At 53.1% G+C, this 23,750-nt stretch overlaps 10 protein-coding genes across 10 annotated transcripts; 3 read left to right on the forward strand and 7 right to left on the reverse strand.

Moving 5' to 3' along the window:
* Positions 1-460: 460 nt before the first annotated feature.
* Positions 461-1,268, reverse strand: BO95DRAFT_466734 (uncharacterized protein; the record flags this gene model as incomplete). Its single annotated transcript, XM_025589236.1, has 2 exons — positions 461-972; positions 1,010-1,268. 2 exons carry the CDS (start codon positions 1,266-1,268, stop codon positions 461-463), a joined length of 771 nt encoding a protein of 256 aa, XP_025439147.1.
* A 107-nt stretch (positions 1,269-1,375) lies between these two features.
* Positions 1,376-1,738, reverse strand: BO95DRAFT_466735 (uncharacterized protein; the record flags this gene model as incomplete). The annotated part of the gene is made up of 1 exon (XM_025589237.1): positions 1,376-1,738. One exon carries the CDS (start codon positions 1,736-1,738, stop codon positions 1,376-1,378), a length of 363 nt encoding a protein of 120 aa, XP_025439148.1.
* A 288-nt stretch (positions 1,739-2,026) lies between these two features.
* Positions 2,027-4,157, reverse strand: BO95DRAFT_503943 (ferro-O2-oxidoreductase; the record flags this gene model as incomplete). Its single annotated transcript, XM_025591104.1, has 1 exon — positions 2,027-4,157. The coding sequence occupies one exon, from the start codon at positions 4,155-4,157 to the stop codon at positions 2,286-2,288; it is 1,872 nt and encodes a 623-aa protein (XP_025439149.1). The 3' UTR covers positions 2,027-2,285.
* A 1,556-nt stretch (positions 4,158-5,713) lies between these two features.
* Positions 5,714-6,841, reverse strand: BO95DRAFT_370436 (FTR1 family protein; the record flags this gene model as incomplete). The annotated part of the gene is made up of 1 exon (XM_025582912.1): positions 5,714-6,841. The coding sequence occupies one exon, from the start codon at positions 6,839-6,841 to the stop codon at positions 5,714-5,716; it is 1,128 nt and encodes a 375-aa protein (XP_025439150.1).
* A 1,269-nt stretch (positions 6,842-8,110) lies between these two features.
* On the forward strand, positions 8,111-10,599 carry BO95DRAFT_466738 (ferric reductase family protein; the record flags this gene model as incomplete). Its single annotated transcript, XM_025589238.1, has 6 exons — positions 8,111-8,443; positions 8,516-8,844; positions 8,915-9,147; positions 9,210-9,262; positions 9,332-9,453; positions 9,528-10,599. The coding sequence occupies 6 exons, from the start codon at positions 8,111-8,113 to the stop codon at positions 10,597-10,599; spliced, it is 2,142 nt and encodes a 713-aa protein (XP_025439151.1).
* A 996-nt stretch (positions 10,600-11,595) lies between these two features.
* BO95DRAFT_233985 (uncharacterized protein) lies at positions 11,596-12,891 on the reverse strand. Its single transcript, XM_025581288.1, has 2 exons — positions 12,530-12,891; positions 11,596-12,464 (listed from the first exon to the last, which is right to left on the reverse strand). Exon 2 carries the CDS (start codon positions 12,426-12,428, stop codon positions 11,643-11,645), a length of 786 nt encoding a protein of 261 aa, XP_025439152.1. The 5' UTR covers positions 12,429-12,464; positions 12,530-12,891; the 3' UTR covers positions 11,596-11,642.
* Positions 12,892-13,290: 399 nt separating this feature from the next.
* Positions 13,291-14,512, forward strand: BO95DRAFT_484642 (putative ion channel nompc; the record flags this gene model as incomplete). The annotated part of the gene is made up of 1 exon (XM_025590361.1): positions 13,291-14,512. One exon carries the CDS (start codon positions 13,291-13,293, stop codon positions 14,455-14,457), a length of 1,167 nt encoding a protein of 388 aa, XP_025439153.1. The 3' UTR covers positions 14,458-14,512.
* A 714-nt stretch (positions 14,513-15,226) lies between these two features.
* BO95DRAFT_503955 (putative endo-1,4-beta-xylanase) lies at positions 15,227-16,696 on the forward strand (the record flags this gene model as incomplete). The annotated part of the gene is made up of 5 exons (XM_025591105.1): positions 15,227-15,282; positions 15,351-15,507; positions 15,561-15,693; positions 15,767-15,870; positions 16,046-16,696. The coding sequence occupies 5 exons, from the start codon at positions 15,227-15,229 to the stop codon at positions 16,694-16,696; spliced, it is 1,101 nt and encodes a 366-aa protein (XP_025439154.1).
* Positions 16,697-16,901: 205 nt separating this feature from the next.
* BO95DRAFT_503959 (uncharacterized protein) lies at positions 16,902-17,483 on the reverse strand (the record flags this gene model as incomplete). The annotated part of the gene is made up of 2 exons (XM_025591106.1): positions 16,902-17,165; positions 17,240-17,483. Coding segments are annotated over 2 exons (508 nt in total), but the record flags the coding sequence as incomplete, so codon positions are not given.
* Positions 17,484-18,955: 1,472 nt separating this feature from the next.
* On the reverse strand, positions 18,956-20,118 carry BO95DRAFT_466744 (uncharacterized protein; the record flags this gene model as incomplete). Its single annotated transcript, XM_025589239.1, has 2 exons — positions 18,956-19,918; positions 20,074-20,118. The coding sequence occupies 2 exons, from the start codon at positions 20,116-20,118 to the stop codon at positions 18,956-18,958; spliced, it is 1,008 nt and encodes a 335-aa protein (XP_025439156.1).
* Positions 20,119-23,750: the final 3,632 nt, after the last annotated feature.

Consider the following 23,750-nt stretch of genomic DNA (forward strand, 5'->3'; position numbering starts at 1 on the left):
GCCTGCTTCCGTAGCTTGGTCTGGCTTCGTCAACCGTCTTTCTATTTTGAGTATATATTTCAGCTCGGGAATAAGTTTAGCACATACGACCACAGGGTGTGGAAAACAGGGCTTCCCGTCCGCTCAGCCGTACTTAAGCCACACGCCGGGAGGTTAGTAGTTGGGTGGGTGACCACCAGCGAATCCCTTCTGTTGTATGTTTTTTTCTTTTTCGCGTCATGAATAATTTCATCTATACCTCGATCGACTCTTCACATTCCCAAAACAACACTAAATATCCACCACGCCTGATGTGGCAGCAAGGTCACTCGTTCGCTTCAACTACGCAGCTTAATCGTCGACGAAGTGGGTCTCGAAGGAAGGATCTTTTATCAATGAGATGGAGAAAAGGAGTGCTCGAACGAAAGCAACAAAGACTGATTCGGGGATATTGATATTACAAAGAGGTGCTACACAAGCTCTAGTCCGGATTCCGAGTGAAGTTGAAGGTTTGCTGCTCATTCGCAAACACCGCCACGCATTCTCGATCCCGGAGGGCTTCTACCTCCATTCTCTCCCACTTGACAGCAAATTTCTCCTCGGTCTCATTGGCCCCCATGTCAACCACGCCATCCGCGGTACATAGCCCGAACTGTCTGACCCCAATGCCCAACTGGCCAGAAAGCCCATCGCCAGCCGACCACAAAGATCCGTCAGTGGCGACAGCTACGACATGCCGGCCACCCGCAGCTGCATGCTTCATTCGCAGACTATGTGTCTTTGCAAGCTTGTCAGGAGGAATGGTCGCGGGTTGAAACTCGAGAGCCTTCCTGGGATTGGCATCTTTGATGTCCGGCAATGCCCGCGTTTCGAACCCATCACATAAAGGTCGCCAGTGTGTGTGATCGCAGTAGCATAAGCGCGACCCGTAGATGGCTCTTTGATGGGCGGAAGGGGCAGTTTGTGCGGCTTGTAGTCGAGCCGTCTCGGGGTCTAGCAGGCCACGAGGTAATAGGCCCGTTCAAAATACGGGCCGCAAATTCAGCTTGCCCAAATCCTTCGTCATCGTCGGGGACAGCGGGTGGTTGTTCCAGAAGCTCGTCTCCCCATTGGAAGACTTCGCCTGCCTCCGTGAGCGCGGCAAATTCCGATGTCAACTGGATCACGGGAGAGGCAAAGGTAGCGGCGTGGATTGGAGGGGGGTTGCCGATGGGATTCTCCAGATTGGAGCACATGTGCTGCCATGAATCCCACGAGAGAACTGTTTTCCGATCATTTGCAAAGACCATCGTTACCGCTCCGGAGACCTAATCCGGGTTCCAGTCGCCGACTCGTCTTGCAGCAATGTGCTTGATGCCTTTGCCATCAATCCTGCGGGAGCCGGACTTCCTGGCGGTTAGAAGACTCCCATCTCTGAGCAGGAAAGCGACCCGTCTGCAAGTCGGATGATATGGATGAGGTTCTCCGTGCCCGCCTCCATTACCCCCGCTCGCTGAAATTTGGATAGAGACCCCCACCCAAAGTGTCTGAGGTCTCCGTCCACGTCGAAAAAGGTGGAGCCGGTATCGCAGTTGATGGGGCGAATCCCTTTTCCTTCGAGGACTTTCTTCGGTCGCAGAACCCACAGAGGACAATGCGGGGTGTACTCCAGGCCCAGGTCGGGATGCTCGCGATGATGAAAGGCAACGTTCCGTCTCCGACAAGCTCGTGGCTCCCCGAGAGAGCCGTCGCTGTTCTCACCGCAGGTGAAGAGTTGCATCTTTGTTAATGGATAAGATGTGGAAGGAGTTCGGGAGGAGAAAGGATTTCCAAGTTGGTGGTGACTACCAGAAAGCTGCACAGTGCTGACTGCCGCTTATTAACCAGGGGTTGTTTCTATTTGGTTTGTTTCACTACGCGCGGTAAAATTGTAGGCAGAAAGTATTTGCACACCCGCCCTCCTGAAATCTTTCCTTTCGTTTCAACACCTAATCAGATTCTCCCAATATTTGGACTATACCATTGTTTTTTGTTACCTATGTGGCTAAGAAACTCACTAGGCTCTCAGACAAGTTATTCAGACAGAAAAACCTTGTCCGCTTTGTCGTCCGTTAAGAACTATCGACTTCGGAGCAGCAAAGAGATGACAGCCGTTGCTCGATGAAGAGAGAAGCATTGAGGACGAAGAGGTTATATAAAAGATACTCAAACCTACGAGCATAAACAAGACACAATCTTTCATTCATCAGTATTTGAACGCCTGCGAAACAACTGAAAGCATGAGAATCTATAGCATGATCTATACAGTACAGCACACCTGCCCTCTTTCAATCCCGGTAAGCCGTGACAGGCTCCTCTCTGAATTCAGTCATCGCCACCTCGTCCGTGACCGCCAGCTCGCCCATCCCCAGCTCCGTCTCCGTGAACTTCAAATCTGAGAGACCATACATCGTGATAAAGCCCATGCCTACGACAGCCGACACGCAGGAGAAGACGAGAGCGATGATGCCGCGCGCCGTAAATCCGGCAGGCAGCCAGGCGGGCTGGGCGTTCTGGCCGGTCAGATCAAGGTAGTCGACCGTGTTCGCCGCCGCATTGCCCTCGTCGGGCACGCCAGCCGCGCGGCAGACCTCCCAGTGGTCGGCGGGAATAGTCAGTCGCTCCTGGACCAAGGCGGGGGCTTCCACAAAAGTCATGGCCAGGCCCTGGGCCAGGTGCCAGTCGATGTGGCAGTGGAAGAACCAAACCCCCGGGTTATCGGCAACAAACCGGATGACGAAGTACCCGCCGGGCGGGAGTACGAGCGTGTCCCGGCGGGCCGGGTACGCCGGGAAGCTGTCGGTCAGCGTTGTGTTGGAGCTATCGTACGTAGCGAAGGTCGTGCCGGCCGAGTAGTCGTAGAAGTCTGCTCCATAGGCCGGATAGCGCGTCACCAGCTGGAAGGCGTGGCCGTGTAGGTGGAATGGATGGGAGCCTGTGTCTTGGTTCTCTAGGACGATCTCAACCACAGCGTTGTGGTCTAAGACCACTGGGTGGGTGTATTCGCCATATACGGTTGCGTTGGTCGCTAGATCGCCTGCAGACATCACAGTGTATAAGGTGGGCACCTTGGGCGAAGTGTAGCTGATATCATTTAGGAATGCGTACCCCTTTCCGTTGATCAGGTTGTCCATCAGAACGGTCAGCTTGACCTGGATGTCGGGCTCCGGGAGCAAAGCCGCCCGATCGGACGGAACCAGACTCATATCGTCAAAGGCTTCCAGCTCGGAGGAGACATTAATGCTGAGAGTCGCCTCGGCGTACTCGGCCTGGGTGTTGTACTCGAGCCAGTTGGTCTGGTTCAAGACTAAATCCGATGGCACGGTGTCGAGCAGGACGGAGTCGGCTATAGTCACCATAGGGTAGTTCTTCTCAGTGGAGTTCATCATCGTAACGAGAACCGAGTACCGCTGACCCACTGCGATGTACAGTACCTCAGCCTCGGTCTCGTCGACATAGATCCCGTCGATCTCCACAATGCGCATGGTGTGGTCTTCGATATAGAAGTATTGAGACACAAAGGCCCCGATGTTAATCAGGCGCAGCATGTACGTCTTTCCCGCCTCGACCGGAAACTTGGAGTTCATCGTGTCGTTGACCAGAAACGCCTGCGGGATCGGTTCTGCTCCGGTGGGATTATACAACGAGAGGAACTCCGGGCGGATATCCTCCGTCAGCTTGTGGTACCAGTCGCTCATTGTGATAGTATACTCCTCATCGTACTTGAAAGGAGGGGTGTTGTCATGGACAATCAGCGCCTGGCGGTAGCCATCTGGATAACACCAGTCCGTGTGGCAGTGGTACCAGTAGGTGCCATTCTGCTCCACTGTGAAGTTATATGTGATGCTGGCCCCGGGGACCACTGGACACTGATTCAACATAGAGGGACCGTCCATGGAGGTCGTCCCGTTCTGATAGAGGCCATGGAAGTGGATGGAGGAATTGTGTGTCTCCAGCTCGTTGTACATGTTCACCACCAGCCGGTCTCCCTTGTCGACCTCGATCACGGGAAGCGGCCATTGCCCGTTGACTCCGATAACCTTGCGCTCGGCCAAGCCATCAGGACTCGCATTGACCCAAGTGAGATTGAAGTCATATGTGACGGTTTTCGCCTGCCCTAAGGCTGGCAGCGACAGAAAGAAGAACGCCAGTGGCCACATTGTCGGCGGCCCGATGCGAAGAAAAGAGCTCGCTTCAGAGAGGAGACGATGAGAACGGGAAGAAAAAATCAGCCCGATGTGATGGGTTATATCCTTCCCCTCGCGCCCTGCGAGGTAGCGGGATCACTTCTGTCATTTGCAAATTTACCATCGAGGGCGTATTCGGGCTGTTTCCCACTCCACTCTACGACTGATTGATAAGAGACTGCATCCTCGCTTAGACTTTCCCGCTGACGCTTAAAGGATTAACCAGTCCGCAGGTTAGTCCTCGACGTGCGGAGACTTTCTTAAGGATCCATGGAAAGTCCATGGCAAACCCTCCGGATGGCATGTGACAGGAAGGGGTTTGAACTGGTATGAGCGGGGAGATTATCTGATCCCGACGGATCAGATATCGTCTGTCGGCAATATTTTGCCAAGCTCGCCAAGCTCGCTAAGCTCGGCGATTAGAAGACTTTAGTCTGCCTCACATCTACTTGGTCGAGACCCCGTCGCCCGATCGGGTTATTTTCCCCTGGGACCTCGCCATAGCCATTCGATCCGCCAGGCGGAGGATATCGGAATAGAATCGTGCCGCTATACCAAACACAGCATGTTCAGCCTTATGTGTCTACTGGTATTATTATATTCTCTGTATCACTACCTACTGGGGCAGGATCGAATTCTCTTTAGGATATTAATTATGTGAAAGATCGGTTTTTGGATTGTGAATATCGAAGCAGGGGTCTAACGCAGATTGGTCTAGCGCGGATATCGTCCACGGAAGTATGCCCTGTCAACTTGGAAATATCTGGGGCGCCTAGAAAATATGGGAGTCGGATGATAGCTTCTCAAAATGAGAAGGTCTGGTAGAGTCTATATTGCTTCGCTCTCGTAATTGCTTCCTCTCTGGGGGCCTTGGCGCGCGCAGGAAAAAGGCTCTCAACTCCAACTCCCTTCCACTGAACGGAACATTGGGTATTTCATGGGCTCGGTGTTTTTTCGGGGACTTTTAGCCCTCGACCTAGTGAGTGCGAAAATATATACGTCCAATGTTTGGATGAAACGGGCCTACCGCAACAGGCTCTTTCAAGGCATGACACGCGAGCGGGCCAGTGGGCAAGGCTGCCTCGATATATCTCGCCATCTAGTCTGTGATGTTCACCAAACACGAAGGTCGATTTGCGTAAGCGAGGTGGTAGGTTATGTGCCCTTGTATGCTACGCGACAGTAATGAAGACGACCTCGAGGGAGCTGGTGGTTGCCCGGAGGCCTCGTTGGCTGGGCTGCTCACCGCCCACTTGTCACCCATTGCCTCTCAGTGCCATGATAACCTCGCGTAGGTGAATTTATCACTCATCCACAGTCGTGAACAAGGCCGTCCTCGCCACCAGCAGGATCGCTCGGATGTCGCATCTGGTCCTAGCCTCTAAACCACCCCCAACTACGGAAATTCAGACTGCAATGCTGGTATCATGCTTGTATTGTCACTATCACTCAGAAACTACACAACGAGTCCTCGCCTTCCCTGCTTCCTGCCAACCGCGACAAATCTCCAGGGTTCGTCTCTGTTGTTCTTACTTAGTTGGTTCCACAACAGTCTGCACCACGTCGTCCACAAACATCGAGGCCTGCACCTGTCGGACCAGGTCCTGCTCCTTCGAGTCCTCCATCTCCAACAACTTGCCAGCCGCATAGCTCTTCAATCCAGGGACGCGGGCAAGGAAGCTCCAGTACCGGTGCACGAGCGTCCTCTGGCCCTTCCGTTCCTCATACATCAGCCACGAGACACACACCATAATGAACACCCAGTAGAGATTATAGCTGATCACCGACCCGTAGGTGCCGGTATTCTGCCAGCCCAGGATCGCCTGGAACACGTCCCACCCGTTGTCGATCTCCGGGTTGCAGCAGTTGACATGCCACACGGTCTCCGCGATGTTGTAGGAGCCGGGCCCGGAGCCTTCCTCAGCCACGTCGCTGCCGACTTTGACCTGGAAGGCGTTGAACTGCAGACTCCAGACGGCCTTGGAGAACATACCGGCGGCGATCAGGTAGAGGACGCAGGTAGAGGCGATGAGAAAGATACGGATAGACATGACGTTACCACCGCGGTAGATACACCACCCAGCCAGGAGCCCGGCGAGGAGACCCGTGACCACGGGCAGGGGGAACGCGGTAGCGGGGTAGCCCAGCGAGACGCCGCCGACGAAGACGACCGCCTCAACTCCTTCACGCATTGTGGTGATGAAAGGAAGGATGAACATGGCATACCGACGAGCCCAGTCGCCGCGCAGCCAGCGGGTGCGGCCCTCGCTTTTGGCGATCAGCGCCTGCGCGATCTTGACTCGCCACTTTTGCTTCGTCTTGTTGATCCTCAGCAGCGCCAGCCCCATCACCGTCACGATCACCGTCGCGATCACGTAGAAGATTCCCTCCCACAGATCCTCCGAGTTGGACCAGATGTCGCTTCCCAGCCCGTAGAAGATGCCGATGAAAATACCCCCGATGATCAGGCAAACCACCACCCCGCAGAGGGATCCCCACCAAACCTGCTTGCGCAGTCGCCGATGAATCTCCAGGTCCATGCCCGGTTGGCCCAGGCATTGTTTCAGGAAGGACAGCAGGACCGACACGACGATCACGGCTTCCAGGCACTCGCGGAAGACGATGAAGAACACCTGCACTGCAAACACGTCGATCATGGTGACTTGCGTTGATTGGCTTCACTGACTTGGTCTTTGGTCGCAATGAGGGAAGGTGTCACTAACAGAAGAAATGACAGGAAAATAGAAGACACAATAAAGTAAGAATCTAAGCAGAAACCGGGTGTGTCGAGCAAAGAGGTACTGTGCAGAGAGGAATGTTGGAGTCTTATGAACAACGATTGAAGCCCCGTCTAGCTACCAAGACGAGGAGGTGTCTGCATTTGGCCCAAGTCACCCACCCGCCCCGAAACCAGTAATCCGGTTACCAAACACGAGACATCGATACTGGTATTTTTCAAAGCGAAGCAAGATAGAAGACAGCAGAAGCGAGAGAGACAAAGAAAACCTTCACGAGGAGTGGGTGGGGCTGGGCCGGAAAAGCTTTGCTTTGCTTTTTGGCGATTAAGATTCTCTAAGATTGTTGCCGAGTAGGATGGATTTCCTTGGGCGGCCCGGGCTATAGATTGACGGCGACTAAACCTCTTTAGGCCTCGGGGTTTACCTTGTTTGCCGAGCTTACTTTATCTGATCCGAGCCACTGCCTTGCTCGATTCGGAAGCTTGACCCGACACATGGATTCTTCCGCAGCGGTCCCCAATAACTACTGCATGGGTATTCTTACCTTAGTCATCGGTACCAAGAAAGAGGGTTTGTGGCAGTAAGCCGAGGACTAAACACCTTGTATGGACATAGACATCGTACTCAGACTTCAGAATGCGCCCTCGCTTCCTACACGGTGGGCCACCCGGGGAAGATTCATTAGCCGTCGGTGTTGTAAAACTTCATTCAAGTTCAGACGGAGTCGAGAGCAGAAATTTGCGAGGAAAGATGGTGAGATGGCGTGTTTACTCCACTTAGTCCGCCACTTGGCCGAGTTGTTTTGCTTGTCTAGCGAAACAGGAAATAGTCGAGGACCTTGCAGGAATCGTAGGCGAGAATGGCCCGGAGGAGGGTGTCGTGTGCACGCTTAAATAAATATCGCACCTCGGTGTCAATCACTTCAGCGTCTTGTTCAGTGTCTGGGTCTGTGGTGAGATCGGGCTGGTCTTGTTGTTTATCATGAAGTGGTCATTCTTGGCCATAGTCTTCGGCCTATGCTCGGTCATCTGGGCCAGCAACTTGCCCACCTCCAAGTCGTAGTATTGTTTCTATTCGATCTATAAATCCCTGACCTCGTTGACTTTCGAAGAGGGGACTTCTTCTTCTTCTTCGAAGACCAGCTCAAAGTCGAATAGCACCACCACATCTGCCGGTCATGGGGCGAGTATGGTCCGCAGAGGTGGACGAGGAGGCGGTGCGTCGACGACTACCAAGTACGAACCGTACTGTGAGGATACCATCGAGGTCACTTCTATCTACGCGTCGATGAAGGAGTATTGCTCCGCCAAGGAGATTGTCAAGGGCGTGGCGTACTGGCAGGTGCTCTGTGGCAAGAACAAGGTGGACCTGATCAATCTCACCGCGATCGACACCGAACTCACCCCCCAATACCTCGCCAGTCTGCCCGTCGTGGCCCCTGACACGTACAACACTTCGGTGGCTGTCACGAGTCCCGTGGTGTTGGAAAAGAGCTACTATAAACGGTATCTGCGTCGATTGGTGAGTGGCTAGCTCTTCCTTCCCAGATCAAACTCATTTCAATTCAATTCTAATGGTTGATGATGCACACAGGAAGCCACAATCGACGCCACACCGACGAACATTGTCTACGGATGGGCACTGATCGGATACTGGGGGGGAGTCATGGTACTGGGCAGTCTGTTCAATCTGCTCAGGGCAACCCCCTGGTCCTGTTCTCAAGGTCCAGGTTTCCTCGCCACCCTCCGATATTATCTTCGACTGCACCTGGTGATCCCCGCCACCATCGGCACATATCACCAGCGAGCATGGTACTGGTGTAGCATCCCCAAGCGATTGGACTCGCTCATTGTCTTTGGCTTCTGGGCGATCTCTATTGTCCTCTCATGCGTCAATCTTGGTACCTTCTCTGGAAATCCAACGTGAGTAGGCGCCAACCACTATTTGGCCTGGCTTTGACGAGACTTCTCCTGATCCTTTGCTTTCTTCTAGAACCCCCGACGTGTCTCAGCAGAATTGGGTGTATCTATCGGACCGGACTGCTGTCTTGTCATATGCATGTCTCTGCTGGCTTTGGATGTTTGGAGGCCGGAACAATATCTTCATCTGGTCAACCGGCTGGAGCTACGGGACCTTTTCAGTTTTCCACCGCCATATCGCTCTGGTGGCCACGCTTGAGGCTGTGGTTCACTCCATTGGGTACACCGTCCAATGGAACGTATACTGTACGTCCGGACCGTTGACACAAGGGTTTCTCTGTTGATTTCTACTAACAAGCTCTGTCTAGCTTCGGACTACATTCCTGCTTTGAAGGATTTATACTTTGTGCTGGGTATTGTGGTATGTTATGACTGAAGGACAATCGGGGGCTGTCTCGAACAAAAGGCTCTAACTTCACCTCACCCCAAGGCAACGATCATCATGTGTCTCATGATTGTTTTCGCGATTCTTCCTATCCGTCAGCGATTCTACGAATTGTTCCTCCTCGTCCACATCGCCTTCGCGATCGTGCTTCTATACTGCTTGTACATGTATGTCATCGCCCTCCCTTCGGGAGCCGTATTGCCGCCGCGCTCAGCTGCTAACACATACAACCGTCAATCAGTCACACGGCACAGATCGGGGCGGTATATTACAGTGGCTATCTCTGGCCCCCTGTTGCCATCTGGAGCTTCGATCGATTCCTCCGACTTGTCCGCCTGGGTTGGTGCAACGTCCGCGTCTGGTATGGCCATGCCAGCCGCACCCAGGCGGTGGTACACTACAGCCCCACCAGTGATGTGATGCGCGTGGATATCCAGAATGCGACGGTGCAGGGCGGGCCGGGACAATACTATCATCTATACCAACCCATGACGCTGAAAGGGTGGGAGAACCACCCCTTCACGCTCGGTGCGTTCTCCCCCGGCACCAATGCTAGCAGGCCCCTCGCCACCCCAGGGCAGGTAGAGGATGGTCTCAAGCCATCTGCACCGCAGGTGCAAGTGACCGAGACCGGCTCAGCATCACCCTTCACATCGACCCTGACGTTCTGGATCCGCCCCTACGACGGCTGGACCAAGCGCCTCCGCGACCAATGTATGCAACAGCCCGGCAACACCATCAATCCCGCCCTCCTCCTTGAAGGTCCCTACGGCCATCGCGCCCCGCTACACACCTACCACACTCTCATCATGATCATGGGCGGCACGGGTATTGCCTGCGCGATTCCCTACCTCCAGGACCACCTGGCGCGCCGACGCCGTCATGCAACCACCGCGACCGTCCAGGTCCAACTCCACTGGACCGTGCGCCAGCCGGCCTTCGTAATGGAGTTGATGCAGCGCGAGCTTGCAGACATCCTCGCGAGCGGCGAGGTGCAAGCGTCCTTCTACTGCTCTCGCAAGGGGGCTTTGGAGGACGAGCGTGTTCCCACGTTAGACTCCGCGAGGGAGAAGGGAGTCTCCACCGGCCAGAAACCTCTCCAGCTCTCTGCGGTAATAATCCGTCCCGGCCGGGCGCCCATTGACCAGATCATCGTCGAGGCGGGCGCCGTCGCCGCGGCGGAGAACACGCGGGTCGCGGTCGTCAGCTGCGGTCCGGCCGCCATGGCCGACCAGACCCGCGCAGCGGTGCATGCGGCACTGAAGCAGGGGTGCCGCTCGATGGACTACTTCGAAGAGGCGTATGGCTGGTAGAAGTGGCAAAGAGGGCAGGCTGGGTGGAGAGGAGATCGCTCTGGCTGGTCTTCCACCGAGGTTTGAAAATTGAAACAGGCAGATCTGCCATCCTGGCGAGTATGTAAAATCCTGCACTGTAGATCACCAATGACAATGGGTCTTTAGTCGGCTGGAGATGTAAGAAGATGTCTATGAACATGCAATAGAGTTGACCTACCGAAGTTGAGGGAATCGAGTTGAGGGAACATACTTAAGTGGTAGAAACCTGAGGTGCTAAAAGCACCACCCCGCCTTTGCACAATTTAGCAGAAATCACTCCATGACGCACACATTCTCTTGAATTTTCTTTTTACCGGGCCGGTTTTTCTTTCATTTGTTTTGATTTGATTTATGAATGGTGACTATACAGCCGACGGCCATCTTGATATGTGTACCATGGACAGTTTTGTAGCCAGACTTCGCCACTTCATGTACAGTACCGGGAGAAATCCGGGAAACCACCTCGGTGACGCCAACTACTCCTCCGCGACTGGATAGAAGATGTGCTTTGATTTGTAACTGCCCTCACGATCATCTGGAATACAATGTGCGAGAAGAGATGTCCCCAGAAAAAGAGAAGATAACATGACTCTCGCAATAGTGTGACGTCGACAGGATGTGGAAAGACCAGAGGTATCCCTACCCAGACTAGGTAAAAGAACAACCAGGCACACAAGCCCAACCCTGCACAGCCAACCCATCAATCACTTCAAAGTGTTGTGAAAATCCAAGCGCGACTCCTCCAATCTCAACTACCCTGTCTTGGCACTACCACCACTGGAGCCCCAGCCAGAGGGAGACCAGCCAAAACGTACAAGCAGCAGTGCACCACGTCGAGTGTGGATTTCGGTCTCGCGCGAGAATCCGATTTTCCACCACACTCGGAGCCCACTCTGCACCTCAAGCTAGGTTTCAGGCCCACGCATGATGGTCCAAAGAAAATAGACCCAGAAGACAAAGGCGTCCCCAGAGCTATGATATTCCGTCGGACGAGATCGTCGGGTCTATATCGTTCTTCCGCGCTAGGTGCATTTGCAGGTGACATAATGACCATAATAGGAGTAGGTCGTGCGCGACTGGCAAGCACTGAGCGACAGGGGCGCGACGGTGAAGGAACGCACGTTGCCGTTCTCGCAGCGGTGGTGCGGCCAGATGATCATGGTGAGGATCTTCTCGGCGAAGGCGTTCTCGAACCGCACCCCGTAGTAGGCCTGGTTATGGTTGTAGCAGGTGCTGCCGTAGCGGGTCACGAGCGCTGAGTCGGTGCAGGCCGAGTAGTCGGACAGGTAGCCGTAGTAGTGGTAGTGGGTGCGTTTCGCCAGCCCCCGGTGATCATCGTCCCGTCGCCCGAGGCCCTCATCCTCGTCGTGGATGGTGGTGCTGTTGGCGCTGGCGGACGGCCGGGTCCCGATTGGCGTTTGGCCTTGGGCGCCCTGCGCGAGGAGCCACGCGTAGGTCGCCGCGCTCGCGGGGATGCTGTTCTCCTCTTGGTTCGCGTCGGTTTTGACCGTGTCCTCGACGGCGAGTTGCATCCCCGTCATCACCTCGGAGACGGTCAGGCAGTCGTAGAGCCCGCTGTCCGCACCGTCCAGCGTGATGATTTGGTTGCTTCCCGGCGGGAGGATCACTGTCATCCCGGAGTCCACGTACACCCGGTAGCTGGTCTCCAGGCTGGACAGACAGGTCAGAAATGTCTCGGTGGCACCCGCCGGTAGCTCCGCCGCGCCATAAACGGTAATGTTTTGCGCCATCGCCCCATGCAAGGCGGCCGCACCGGTCAACAGGGCCGTCCAAAGTTGAGTTCGCATGGCTGCTAAGCGGGTTTACGATTGTTGTTGATAGTGCTGCGACACGAATTGATCGGTCTTAGTACGACACAAACTAGGACTTCAAGGAGGGGAAGACATACACCGTTGAAAAGGAGACAATGCTCTGGTTGAGAGAGATGCATTGTTTGGAAGAAAGGACGTTGAGCCTAGTATTTATATGCAGTACTCCGGCCATGCGCTGCAGCATGAATGTATCGTCTGTGCTATTGTGTGGTGTGTCATCTTGGGATTCGAGTCACGGTGGATCTGGAGTCGTGAAGAATTTGGGGGCCAAATGCAGTTTCTTTCTTCTCGTGGCCCCTGAGTACTATCCATGATGCTTGTATACCTCACCTGAACGAGAGTCTGAACAATGATTCTCCATCGCCCGGTTGAAAGGATTTATTGGTCCTCTTTCTTATCGGACTCGGTGCTCAGTGGGTCGTAGACCACTTCGCGAGACAGCCAATTATAATCCCACTACAATGCTGGTGCCTAGAAGATTTCGGTGTGCAGAAGTGCCAGAATCGAAGTTAGCTTGCTTTCCGTGGCGCTCCACTATCGAAACAAGGCTTGGTTAGCTTAATTAGCTTAAGCTTCCACTTGGCCGTGGCTGATGATTTGATGATCCTCCCCCACTTGCCACGCACATACGTACATAGTAAGGTAGTATGTACAACTTACTGTACATACTATCAAGCCGAGGTACAGCAACTCACCTGACCTAGTTTGGCTAGTTTCTACCCAACCCGACACACAACACCGTCAACATTAGTCACTAGTTGCTGTGCTTACCGTCCCCACAATCACTTTTTGACTTCACGTCTTCCCTTCGCAGGCACCACAAAAGAGGAATCAGAAAATGAAGATAATTGACTTACCAAGCGAGATCCTGCAACACATCGCAGCGACGCTCGATTCCGTCGCCGACCTCAACGCTTTCGCGCAGACCTGCGCCCGCGCCTATCAACTGGTCAGCCCTTATCTCTACCGGTACGACGGCCAATACTGCGGCGGGATCGCGTTATGCTGGGCGGTCGAGGGGGGCCGTCAGCAGACCGCGCAGAAATTACTGGAATTATATCGCCCCCTGCTGTCTGATTCACAGATGCAGTTCGTTGCCCACCGGGCCCTCGTGCTGGCGGCGCAGTATGGGCATCCGACGATCGTGCAGATGCTGCTTGGACTGGGATGCGTTGATCCGGACGTGCGACTGATTCCGAACTCCAAGGTGACACCGCTCATGTACGCGGCGTCTGCAGGCCACGAGGAGGTGGTCCGCGTGCTTCTGGCGACGCAGCGGGTTGAAGTGAATGCGCGAGACGCTTGGGGCGCCACCCCGCTGCATCGTGCGGTGGCGGCGGTGGCCGGGAGTTCTCCGAATGAGGCGGTGATCCGGCTGCTGCTGGCTACCCCTGGCGTTCGCCCCGACCTTCGCGATGATCATGGTCGGACACCGCTGACGTGGTTAGCGGGTCATGGCGAGGTGGCTTTGCTGGAGTCACTGCTGTTTACCCACCATGTCAACCCCCATCCAAGGGATGATGCAGGCAACATCCCATTGTTCGAGGCTGTGCGCAACGGGCACGAAGCGGCAGTGGATCTTTTGCTTCGGGCTGGGGGACAAGGGGATGTTGATGCGACCGACGAGGACGGACAGACCGCCCTGGCCATGGCGGCGAAAGACGGCCACGTGGGAGTCGCGCGGCTGCTTTTAGCGGCGGGGGCGAGTCCCGATGTCAAGGACACCTTTGGGCAGACTCCGCTGGTAAAAGCGGCGCAGGCTGGTTGGAAGGAGGTTGTGCAGCTTTTGCTTGCCACGGAGGGTGTGGATCGTAACTCCCAGGATGCGGAGGGTCGGACTCCGCTCTCATGGGCGGCGGAGAATGGATTTGTGGACGTCGTCAAGGTGTTGCTCGCGGCGGATGTCGATCCAACTCTTCCTGATCACGACGGGAAAACGCCTCTTGCTTGGGCGGAGGACTTTGGCAACGAGATCTTGGCGGACTTGCTGCGAGGTCGGGAATGATAAGCAATTTGATGAAGCACTTAGTGGTGGGCTGATATGGAACGACTCCTTGAATTCTTGGTGGTTGGTTGGCTGAACTATCTGAGATGACAACATTTGAAGGAAGTAGTAAGTAGCCTGCAAACCGTGTTGGATCACGTGACCAGCTTACCTAGGAACGCCGACAATATACTCTATGTAGCCAATGAGTACAGCGGTTGATTTGAATCTCTTCTCTCATTGATTGTAACTTTGTCTGCTACCTCCAACATCTCATTACTCTTCAGCTCTCCACACGCTCAATACACGAGTGCCACTGCTACATGAACTGCATGCTGCCGGACGTCGGGCCGGTTACCGATGCGCAAAGTGCGGAGTACGTGCGGAGAGCCCGTTTAGCCACGGAGTGGCGGGACCTTGCCTCACAAACTGACTGCTAAGTCCTTGTTCAATTTTACACGTCGCAATCAGGCTAAAAACACCAGGGGAAACAGTCCTGCATTTCGCTTGTCAACCAATCCACGTCATGCCAGACCATGTTTGCACGCAGCCTCCCCCACGCTCCGTGTCCTGCAGCGTTAGCCTCGATGCTTTCACTACAAAGCAATTCTCCCATTTTGCCCATGCCAGTGATCGAATTCGGCTGTGAAGAACAGCGGAGCATAGCTCCGTGGGCTGGGACTTAGACTGGCTCGTTGCCTGACTGGGTTGCCAAAGTCAAGGTATATAAGTAGCTCTGTCGCAGACCACAAGCTTTTTCTGGTCTGAGAACCACCACAATCACGCAAAAATGGTCGGACTGCTTTCAATCACCGCGGCGCTTGCCGCGACTGTGTTGCCAAACATGTGCGTATCTTCGAAATCCTGACATGATGAAATGTGACCCCGGCTAATCGCTCTCTTTACCTCTCCAGTGTCTCTGCCGTTGGTCTGGATCAGGCTGCAGTTGCCAAAGGACTTCAATACTTTGGCACAGCTACGGATAATCCCGAGCTCACGGATATTCCATACGTTACTCAGCTGAACAACACCGCGGACTTTGGTCAAATTACCCCTGGAAACTCGATGAAGGTGACTATGCCGTGTGTCTAGCTCATGGGATTGTTACTGAATTCTCGTGATAGTGGGATGCCACAGAACCATCTCAGGGCACCTTCACGTTCACGAAAGGCGATGTCATTGCAGATCTGGCTGAGGGTAATGGCCAATATCTCCGATGTCATACTCTGGTTTGGTATAATCAGCTACCTAGCTGGGGTATGTGTCCTTCGTCTATCTGTGGAGCCTTGTGAAGGGAATTGACAGGAATACTAATGACTATCGCGGACAGTGACTAGCGGATCTTGGACTAATGCTACTCTCACCGCCGCATTGAAGAACCACATCACGAATGTGGTGTCGCACTACAAAGGGAAATGTCTTCATTGGGACGTGGTCAATGAGGGTGAGTCATGCGTCTCCTTTCTCTACCCCCATCCGAAAGCCTGACAGGCTTCCAGCGTTGAATGACGACGGAACCTACCGCACCAACATCTTCTACACCACCATCGGCGAAGCCTACATCCCCATTGCCTTTGCCGCAGCGGCTGCAGCCGACCCGGACGCGAAGCTGTTCTACAATGACTACAACCTCGAATACGGCGGCGCCAAAGCCGCCAGCGCCCGCGCCATTGTCCAGCTGGTCAAAAATGCAGGTGCCAAGATCGACGGGGTAGGGTTGCAGGCCCACTTCAGCGTCGGCACCGTGCCGAGTACGAGCTCGCTCGTCTCGGTGCTGCAATCTTTCACTGCGCTCGGGGTCGAGGTCGCCTACACGGAGGCCGACGTGCGCATTCTCCTGCCCACCACCGCCACTACCCTGGCCCAACAGTCGAGCGATTTCCAGGCCCTGGTGCAATCCTGTGTGCAGACAACGGGCTGCGTCGGCTTCACTATCTGGGATTGGACAGATAAGTACAGCTGGGTTCCCAGCACGTTCTCGGGCTATGGGGCGGCGCTACCCTGGGATGAGAACCTGGTTAAGAAGCCCGCGTACAATGGCTTGTTGGCCGGCATGGGGGTTACAGTTACCACTACGACTACCACCACCACTGCTACTGCCACTGGTAAGACTACGACTACCACGACGGGTGCCACGAGCACGGGGACTACGGCTGCGCATTGGGGGCAGTGTGGAGGGCTCAACTGGAGTGGACCGACGGCGTGTGCCACTGGGTACACCTGCACTTATGTCAATGACTATTACTCGCAGTGTCTGTGAAGTATAGCCCAACCTAAACCTGCCGGCGTGCTTGCTATTCAGTCAGTGAGATTTATATATCACAATACTCAAAATTTATTGCTCGACCTCTGAGGTAGTACCCTGCAAGGTCTTTAGAAAGGAGAGACCAGATGGCGCATTTTGTATGGTTATTGACTGTTAGGGGAAGCCTCTTGATACAGTAAAATCGCTCAAGGGGCGATATCTACTCCTCCTTCTCCTCCTCCTTCACCTCCTCTTCCGCCGCCGCATCCTCCCCACGACGGGGCACCTCCCGCTCCCAGTTCATCTGCTCGGGCTCCCCGGCCTCGAGCGCCCGAGCCAATGCCGCCGCGTCCCGCCGCTGGCTTCGCCGGGCCCGGGCGTTGTTGGGTTGGGGGGCGGGGCGGACGAAACGAGGTGTCCCCGGAGGGACGAAACGGGTGCACGTCGCACGGACGTGCCCGAAGGCACCGCAACGCGTACAGAACTAGAAAGAGCAAGTATATTAGCGAACCTGAAGGGATTGAACTGTTCGAGAGATGTGCTTGCGCTTGCGCTTACCTGGAATTTGCGGTCCTGGTGCGGCCCCGCCTTGGGGCCTTTGCCCCCGCCCCGGTCTCCGCCCTGGTTGGGCTTCCGGCCCCCGGCCCTGGATGCTGCTGCTGCTGCCGCCGCCGTGCTGGTTCCCGCTGCGCGGGAGGACATATTCGGTCGTGGGGAGAGAGAAGAGCTGTAGATGTGACGAGGTGGACGAAGATGAGGTTGATGTGGACGAGTTGCGTGAAACGGACGCGACGGACGAGGAGAGGAGAGGAGAGGAGAGGAGAGGTGAGGTGAGGTGAGGTGAACAGGAGGGTAGGAGACTAACTAGAGCTCCTCCACAATGAAGCGGATCCTACCGGTTGCTGTGCTTGCATTCACGCATATTGACTAAGCACCTGTTCGCGGTGGTGTCTTCATATTACTCCTCGATTTAGCGACTGCTTACAATAATGCTTCTGGTGAATACGTTATACTTATAGCCACTTTTCTCCAGTGATACTTGAGTGAAGTAGTCAATATAGATAAGGACAGGTATAAGGAAATGGTACCATTCACAATGTCATAAAGTAAATCTGTGCTTGATGCTTGAATGATAACGGTATCCAATAGGATCGTATTCATCTGGAGTCTTAATTTCAGGTGAGTCAATGTTTGATTTGGTGAGGTGAAGGCCTCGATCCCTACCGTTCAGTTGCACCACTGCAGATGCGGCTGAGTTTGGACGTGTACTAGGCGATCAGTGGGCTGTGGAGTTGAACACACGCGTGGCCGCTTAGCGATTGGGGTGGCTCAGAGTGGCTGCAATATTGATTCCCATTGTGCTAATCGTGAGAAAGAGTAGTCACAACCCGTGGGGTTCTTCGGCAGACAATCTTCCAGTAGGCAACCGTCGCTGAAGACAAATAAGCTGATGTCTGTCCAGTGATGACTTTCTCTTCAACCATCAACAGTGTACGTGCGAGTGCTTCAAGCTATATAGTGAGTCTCAATTCCATATCTCAGTCTGGCTACAAGGATGCACCACTTACTCAACATTTTGCGGGGTGGTCTATTTCCATAGTACTGGAGCTGACGTTTCATCAATCCCAACATAGTTCCTGGTCTATATTCACAGACCCATCGATCTTTACTTTCTTTCTTCATCCGGCTCTCTCAAAAATCACAATCCCGATCAAGAATCAAAGATGGTGTTGTACCGCGACGACGAGTTCCGTCAGAACGCGCAGAAATGGGAACAGAAAGTTGACGTCGACGACTCCGGGAGGTACAAGGTCGCTTGCCTCAACGCTACGACGTATCGGGCGTATGAAGGTCCCCTCAACGGGATTTGGTTCTGGTTCGAGAGAGAGGAGTACTACGTGCTGGTCGGCTGCCCGCCCTGCATTAACCAACCACGAGGAATTCAGGATATCGTTCCATATTGCCCAACCCAAGCTTCCTTCTATCATCAAATCGTGACGACATATTCCTATGTCTCATCTTCACTGCATGACACTCTATCAGCATAGAGCCTCGTTCTATCCCTTCATTTGAAGCAAGAACACACCACTCAACACCAGAAGCCCAACCAATACAGAGCCAATCTGAGACAGTCAAGTCATGTTCATCTCATGCCAAGCTAAGACGGATAAAAGGTTCGGACTACTGCCGTGGTATAATGAAATATGCTGACACCGGACATGCATCTTGATAATAAGAATGCAGCCTAAGTCCACATATCAACGAAGACTGAAGCTAGAAGCCGGCCCCTGCCAGTTGAACCAAAAACATTTCGCCGATCATGACCAAGATCTCAGCCACGACCACCACGACCTCCATACCCAGCGCCTTGAGAGTGATCTTGAAGCAGCGCACCCAAAAAGGCCGTGCGACGGTGGTCCAGGCATCCTTGATGCCAAGCCTTTCACCGGTGCCTCCAACCTCGGGCCCCACCTTGCCATCAAACCAGCGATCGAAGGGCACGAAGGGCACATCCTCCTCGGGGAGCATGGAGGCGGCCACGCGCACGAAGACCACTCTCGCGGGCAGGGTGACCAGCAGGGAGAGTATCGCCGGGATGAGAACAACCACCACAAACCGGAGATGGCCCCCCAAGGCTAGATGCCCCTGCGTGACACCCGCCACACTCACAAAGGCCCAGCTGCCAGCCGGCACCGCCACGAGATACATCGTGTACAACACGCACACGAGGGCATTCTGCAGCGCCGCCGCCGGGGCGATCGACGGCCAGTACCCGAGGAGGCCCCGCGTATGCCGAGATCTGGCGCCGCGCGGGGATCGGTCCGCGATGATCACGTGGACCCAGGCCATCTGCACGGTGGCCAGGCACATCCGCGCGAGGAACTCCATTGCGAACGAGGCGAGCGTGAGGCGGGCGGGCCCCGAATAGAATATCGGGTTGAGAAAGAATCCCACACCGCGGTCGAGGATGTAGAAGGGGAAGTACATGCGGAATCCATGCAAGCATGAAACGATGAGCCCGCCTCCTCCTTCTCCTCCTCCTTCTCCTCCACCACGGGCGCGGAGGTGCTTGATGGCTGAGCGCAATCCCCTCGTGATGGGCTTTACCCTCAAAGTGAACGGATCTACAATCTCGGGATCATCGCCATGTGCGCTTTCGAGGCGGATGGAGGGACTCGGGTCGGCATCCTCGATCGCGGCCAGCATCATGATCACATGGTTGCAGGTGTAATCGACCTGTCTTCGGTCAGTATGGTTCGAGACTCACTAGTGAACGGACCGACTGACCAAGATGAGTGCAAAAGCAAAGGCAAGGAAGGTGAAGAGGAAAACCAAGGGTGGGATCGCCTGCGAGACCCCGTGTCTTGCCGGGGTTGCAGCCGAGCAGATACAAATTCGGTGGCGTAGCGTGTAAGCACATGCGTGATCGACGACATAGCGATGGATCGAGAGGAGTGAAATCAGATTCGAACGAAGAATTACCTCAGCATGGAGGGGTCCATGGTTTATAATATGCCCATGGCGCTGATGGTTGTTGACGATGTCTCACTTTAGTCTCGAACACTTCTGCGCCAAGGCCCCGTAGTGCGCGCCTACCATCATAAGCGACAGTAATCCGGACTTCTGGTCACTTTCGCAAATCAGAAGCAGTAAGATACTGCCTTTGCACTTCTGCAATAATATTCAGCCAGCCCCCAAAACACGCACGGGTCACGACCGAAAATGGGAAGACAAGGCTTGCGCACACGCCACGGTTATGGTGGTCGTATAGCAAGATGTGGACCTGAAGAGGGGAAACATGTGGGGTATTTTAGGATGTATAAGCGCTAATTCCAGGCTCCGCGCTCCGCGCTCCGGCTCCCAAGCCCTACTAAAGTTTTGGTGCCTGGATATCATCAGCCCAGACATGCCCAAATCAAGATTTGGTTCGAGGTGCTCATGTCGAGACACCTTACTGGAGGGTGGAAGTCACAAAAAGCAGTCAGTAGATCAGCATGTCGTAGTATATCTTTTCTACTGGCTGGTTCCCATCATACCCGACTACTTATAAACAACAAAATAATTCGAATTCTGTTGCTTCTTTTCAGCTCAGCTCTGTGTCTATCAAGAAAGCTCAACTTGGCGTAATTTACTGCTTACTTTCAATTTCCACGCCGATTTTCTAGTCTGGAAAGGTACCATGCCCTGCCATGGCTTGTGCATACATACATTAATCCTGTCAGATCAGGTCATATCTGCCTGCCACATACCGGAAAAACCGACACTATCCATAACCGGACACCACCAGGAACGGCATAGCATATATAGCTAATCTCATTTCTTTTTCTTCTTCTCCTTGTTCGTTTTTCGCTTTGCCCCCTAACTGTATTCCATGTCCTACTAATAGACAACATGGAAAGTGTGAAAAAAACATATAATAGAAGGGATTCGCTGGTAGTCACCCACCCAACTACTAACCTCCCGGCGTGTGGCTTAAGTACGGCTGAGCGGACGGGAAGCCCTGTTTTCCATATCCTGTGGTTGTATGTACTAGATGCACTTTTTAGTTGATATATACCTAGCCAGCCCTTGGATTGAACACTGGAGACTTACGGAACCTGTTACGTGGTTGCTTTATCTCCGCTGCTGGAGTACTTTTATTTTTTCTTTGTAATACCCTACTCACCCCTTTGTATCCTGCTACGATACTAGATTCTGTAGTCAACAAGAACTCATTCTTAAAACTAGAATCTAGTAACTCCTAGAGCTGAAAAAGCATCTGGGCTTGGTTTTAACTACTTTTCAAGCAGGCGAAAAAATCTTGTACAGTACAAATACAAGCCGGAAAAACACGGGCGGCGATCTGGTCGTCTGGGTAAACTAGCGGGTAAGCTAGCAGATAAGCCCACCCTAACTAGCCCAGTTCACTAGATACACATAATACAGCTTTAGCACGGGGAGTAAGAGCTAGAGTAGTTCTGCCAGTAAGGGACGACTTGACTGTCGAGCTTGAAGTCTTCTTACTCTTATCTACATTTCAAGTTATAAACAAACTACTAGTATTCAACGGAACGTTGCAGGCAGCGCAGCAAGGAATGGCCAGGTCGGACAGAAGTATAACTATATACAACCAGAGAAGAAATTTAAAATCCATACTGAAAAGAATGACCAGGTCGGACAAAGGTAGAAGCGCAACGCAGTAAATAATAAGCAAGAACGCCCCAATCTATCCCCGACAAAAGTAAAAGAAGACAGTATTACACACCAAGCCTCAAACTCGTATTCCAAAAACACCGTCGCCTTGCGGTAGGATCATCTGTCATCCAAGCTGCAGCATAAGGTTAGCTGTGCTCGCTAGCAAGAAGAGTGATACATACCAGGTTTTCGGAAATATCTATCCAACACAAGCGTCGCCTCTCGGTGGGATCGACGTTATCCAAGCTGCAATACTTGGTGAGCTGTGCTCGCTTGCAAACATAGTAGCACATACCAGATTTTCGAAAGTATCTATCCAATACAGGCGTCCGGTGACGCGTCTCGGGGGGGTATCGCCGCGGGCCGTTTGATCTGCTGTTCAGTAAGCAATAACCGACCTGGTTCCGGTACAACCAGGCCCAAAGAAGTATGGGGGGAAAGGAAAAAAGTGGCAAGAAGTGACCAGATCGGACAGGGGTAAGCCATATATAAACAGAAAACAAGACAAAAGCAGCCTGAGACTCAAAGGAATGACCAGATCGGACAGAGAACAAAAACAAAAAGTAGCAAAGAAGTAATCAGATCGGACAGTAAAGCTATATATAAACTAAAAAACAAGACATTGGCAACCATAGACTCAAAGGAATTACCAGGTCGGACAAGAAAAACCATATATAAACAGAAAAGCAGAACGTGGCAAAGGAGTAACCAGATCGGACAGAAAAGCCATATATAAACAGAAAACAAGACGTTGCCAACAATAGAACCAAAGAAGTAACCAGATCGGACAAAAACAAAACCATATATCAAACAAATCAAAAGATTAACTCGATGTATATTCTAATCAAAAAAAAGACACAGAGACCAAGCAAGGCCAGAGCCCCTAAAGTATAAGGATTAAATAAGCCGACGGGAGTACTCGGACGAGTACTCACCATATCAAATTCACGAATAGACGGATTGGTCAGATCCTCATCACTCCAGACGTTAACGCCAGGAACAAGCCATCGAGAAACAGTAGTAACAGTGTTAGTCTCCGCCCACGAGACCTTCTTCTTCGGCTTTATTTTGCGGACGTCGCCGTCCACAGGCTTTACTAGGATCGAACGAGGGGACGCGCCTTCGAGAGAACGCACAGGCAAAAAGAAGAACAAACAAGCAGAAAAAACACAAGTTACAGGCTGCAAAAAGAAAATAAAAGAAGTAGCTGCTTTAGAAGGGTGTACCGGACCCTCCTTCGGCGAAAAAGAAGAAGAAGAAACAAAGAAAGAGAGCAGGAGAACACGGAAGAACGCACGAGAGATCATCTTGAAAATCGTAGAGCGTTAGAAACGATACTAGCATCAAGAGAATCAAGCGGTATGGGGAGGAGAAGAAGAGAAGAAGAGAAGAGGAGAGAGAAGAAAGAGAGAATAGATAAAGTAGATAAACAGCCGTTGTTGCTGGGCAGTGGAGGAAGAAACCCGCACTGGTGAATAAAAGACAAGCGCAGTATAAGCACTGATGCTGGGGAAGGAACTCTCCTATTACTCCATCTCCCCATCTTTCACTCCTGCTTGCCTTGCCTGCTGAGCACGAATTAAAGTCGTGATAAGATAATTCAGTAAGCTGTGAATCCTATGAGGCGTAGGTACTATAGAAGCGCATAACCATACTTAATTAACCTATCATTCTACCTTCACAATATAAAGCATCGCTGGTCTCAGTCAACCACCATATATACTTTCCCCAGAATCTTCCCGAAAGCCACATACTCGTAGGCCTTTTTTAGCTGGCTAAGCGTAAAGACCTTGGAATTGAGAACAGGCCGGAAGTCAGGATGTGCGTGGATCCAACGGTACATTTCCTCTATCTGCACCCGACTCCCAACCCAAACCCCACGCGCAGTATACAG

Source organism: Aspergillus brunneoviolaceus, assembly GCF_003184695.1.
Source record: "Aspergillus brunneoviolaceus CBS 621.78 unplaced genomic scaffold BO95scaffold_63, whole genome shotgun sequence".
Lineage (NCBI taxonomy): Eukaryota > Fungi > Ascomycota > Eurotiomycetes > Eurotiales > Aspergillaceae > Aspergillus > Aspergillus brunneoviolaceus.

What these genes read in the sequence shown, in the direction of transcription:
- BO95DRAFT_233985 (XM_025581288.1), bottom strand. Translation starts at nt 12,428, where the DNA reads ATGCGAACTCAACTTTGGACGGCCCTGTTGACCGGTGCGGCCGCCTTG.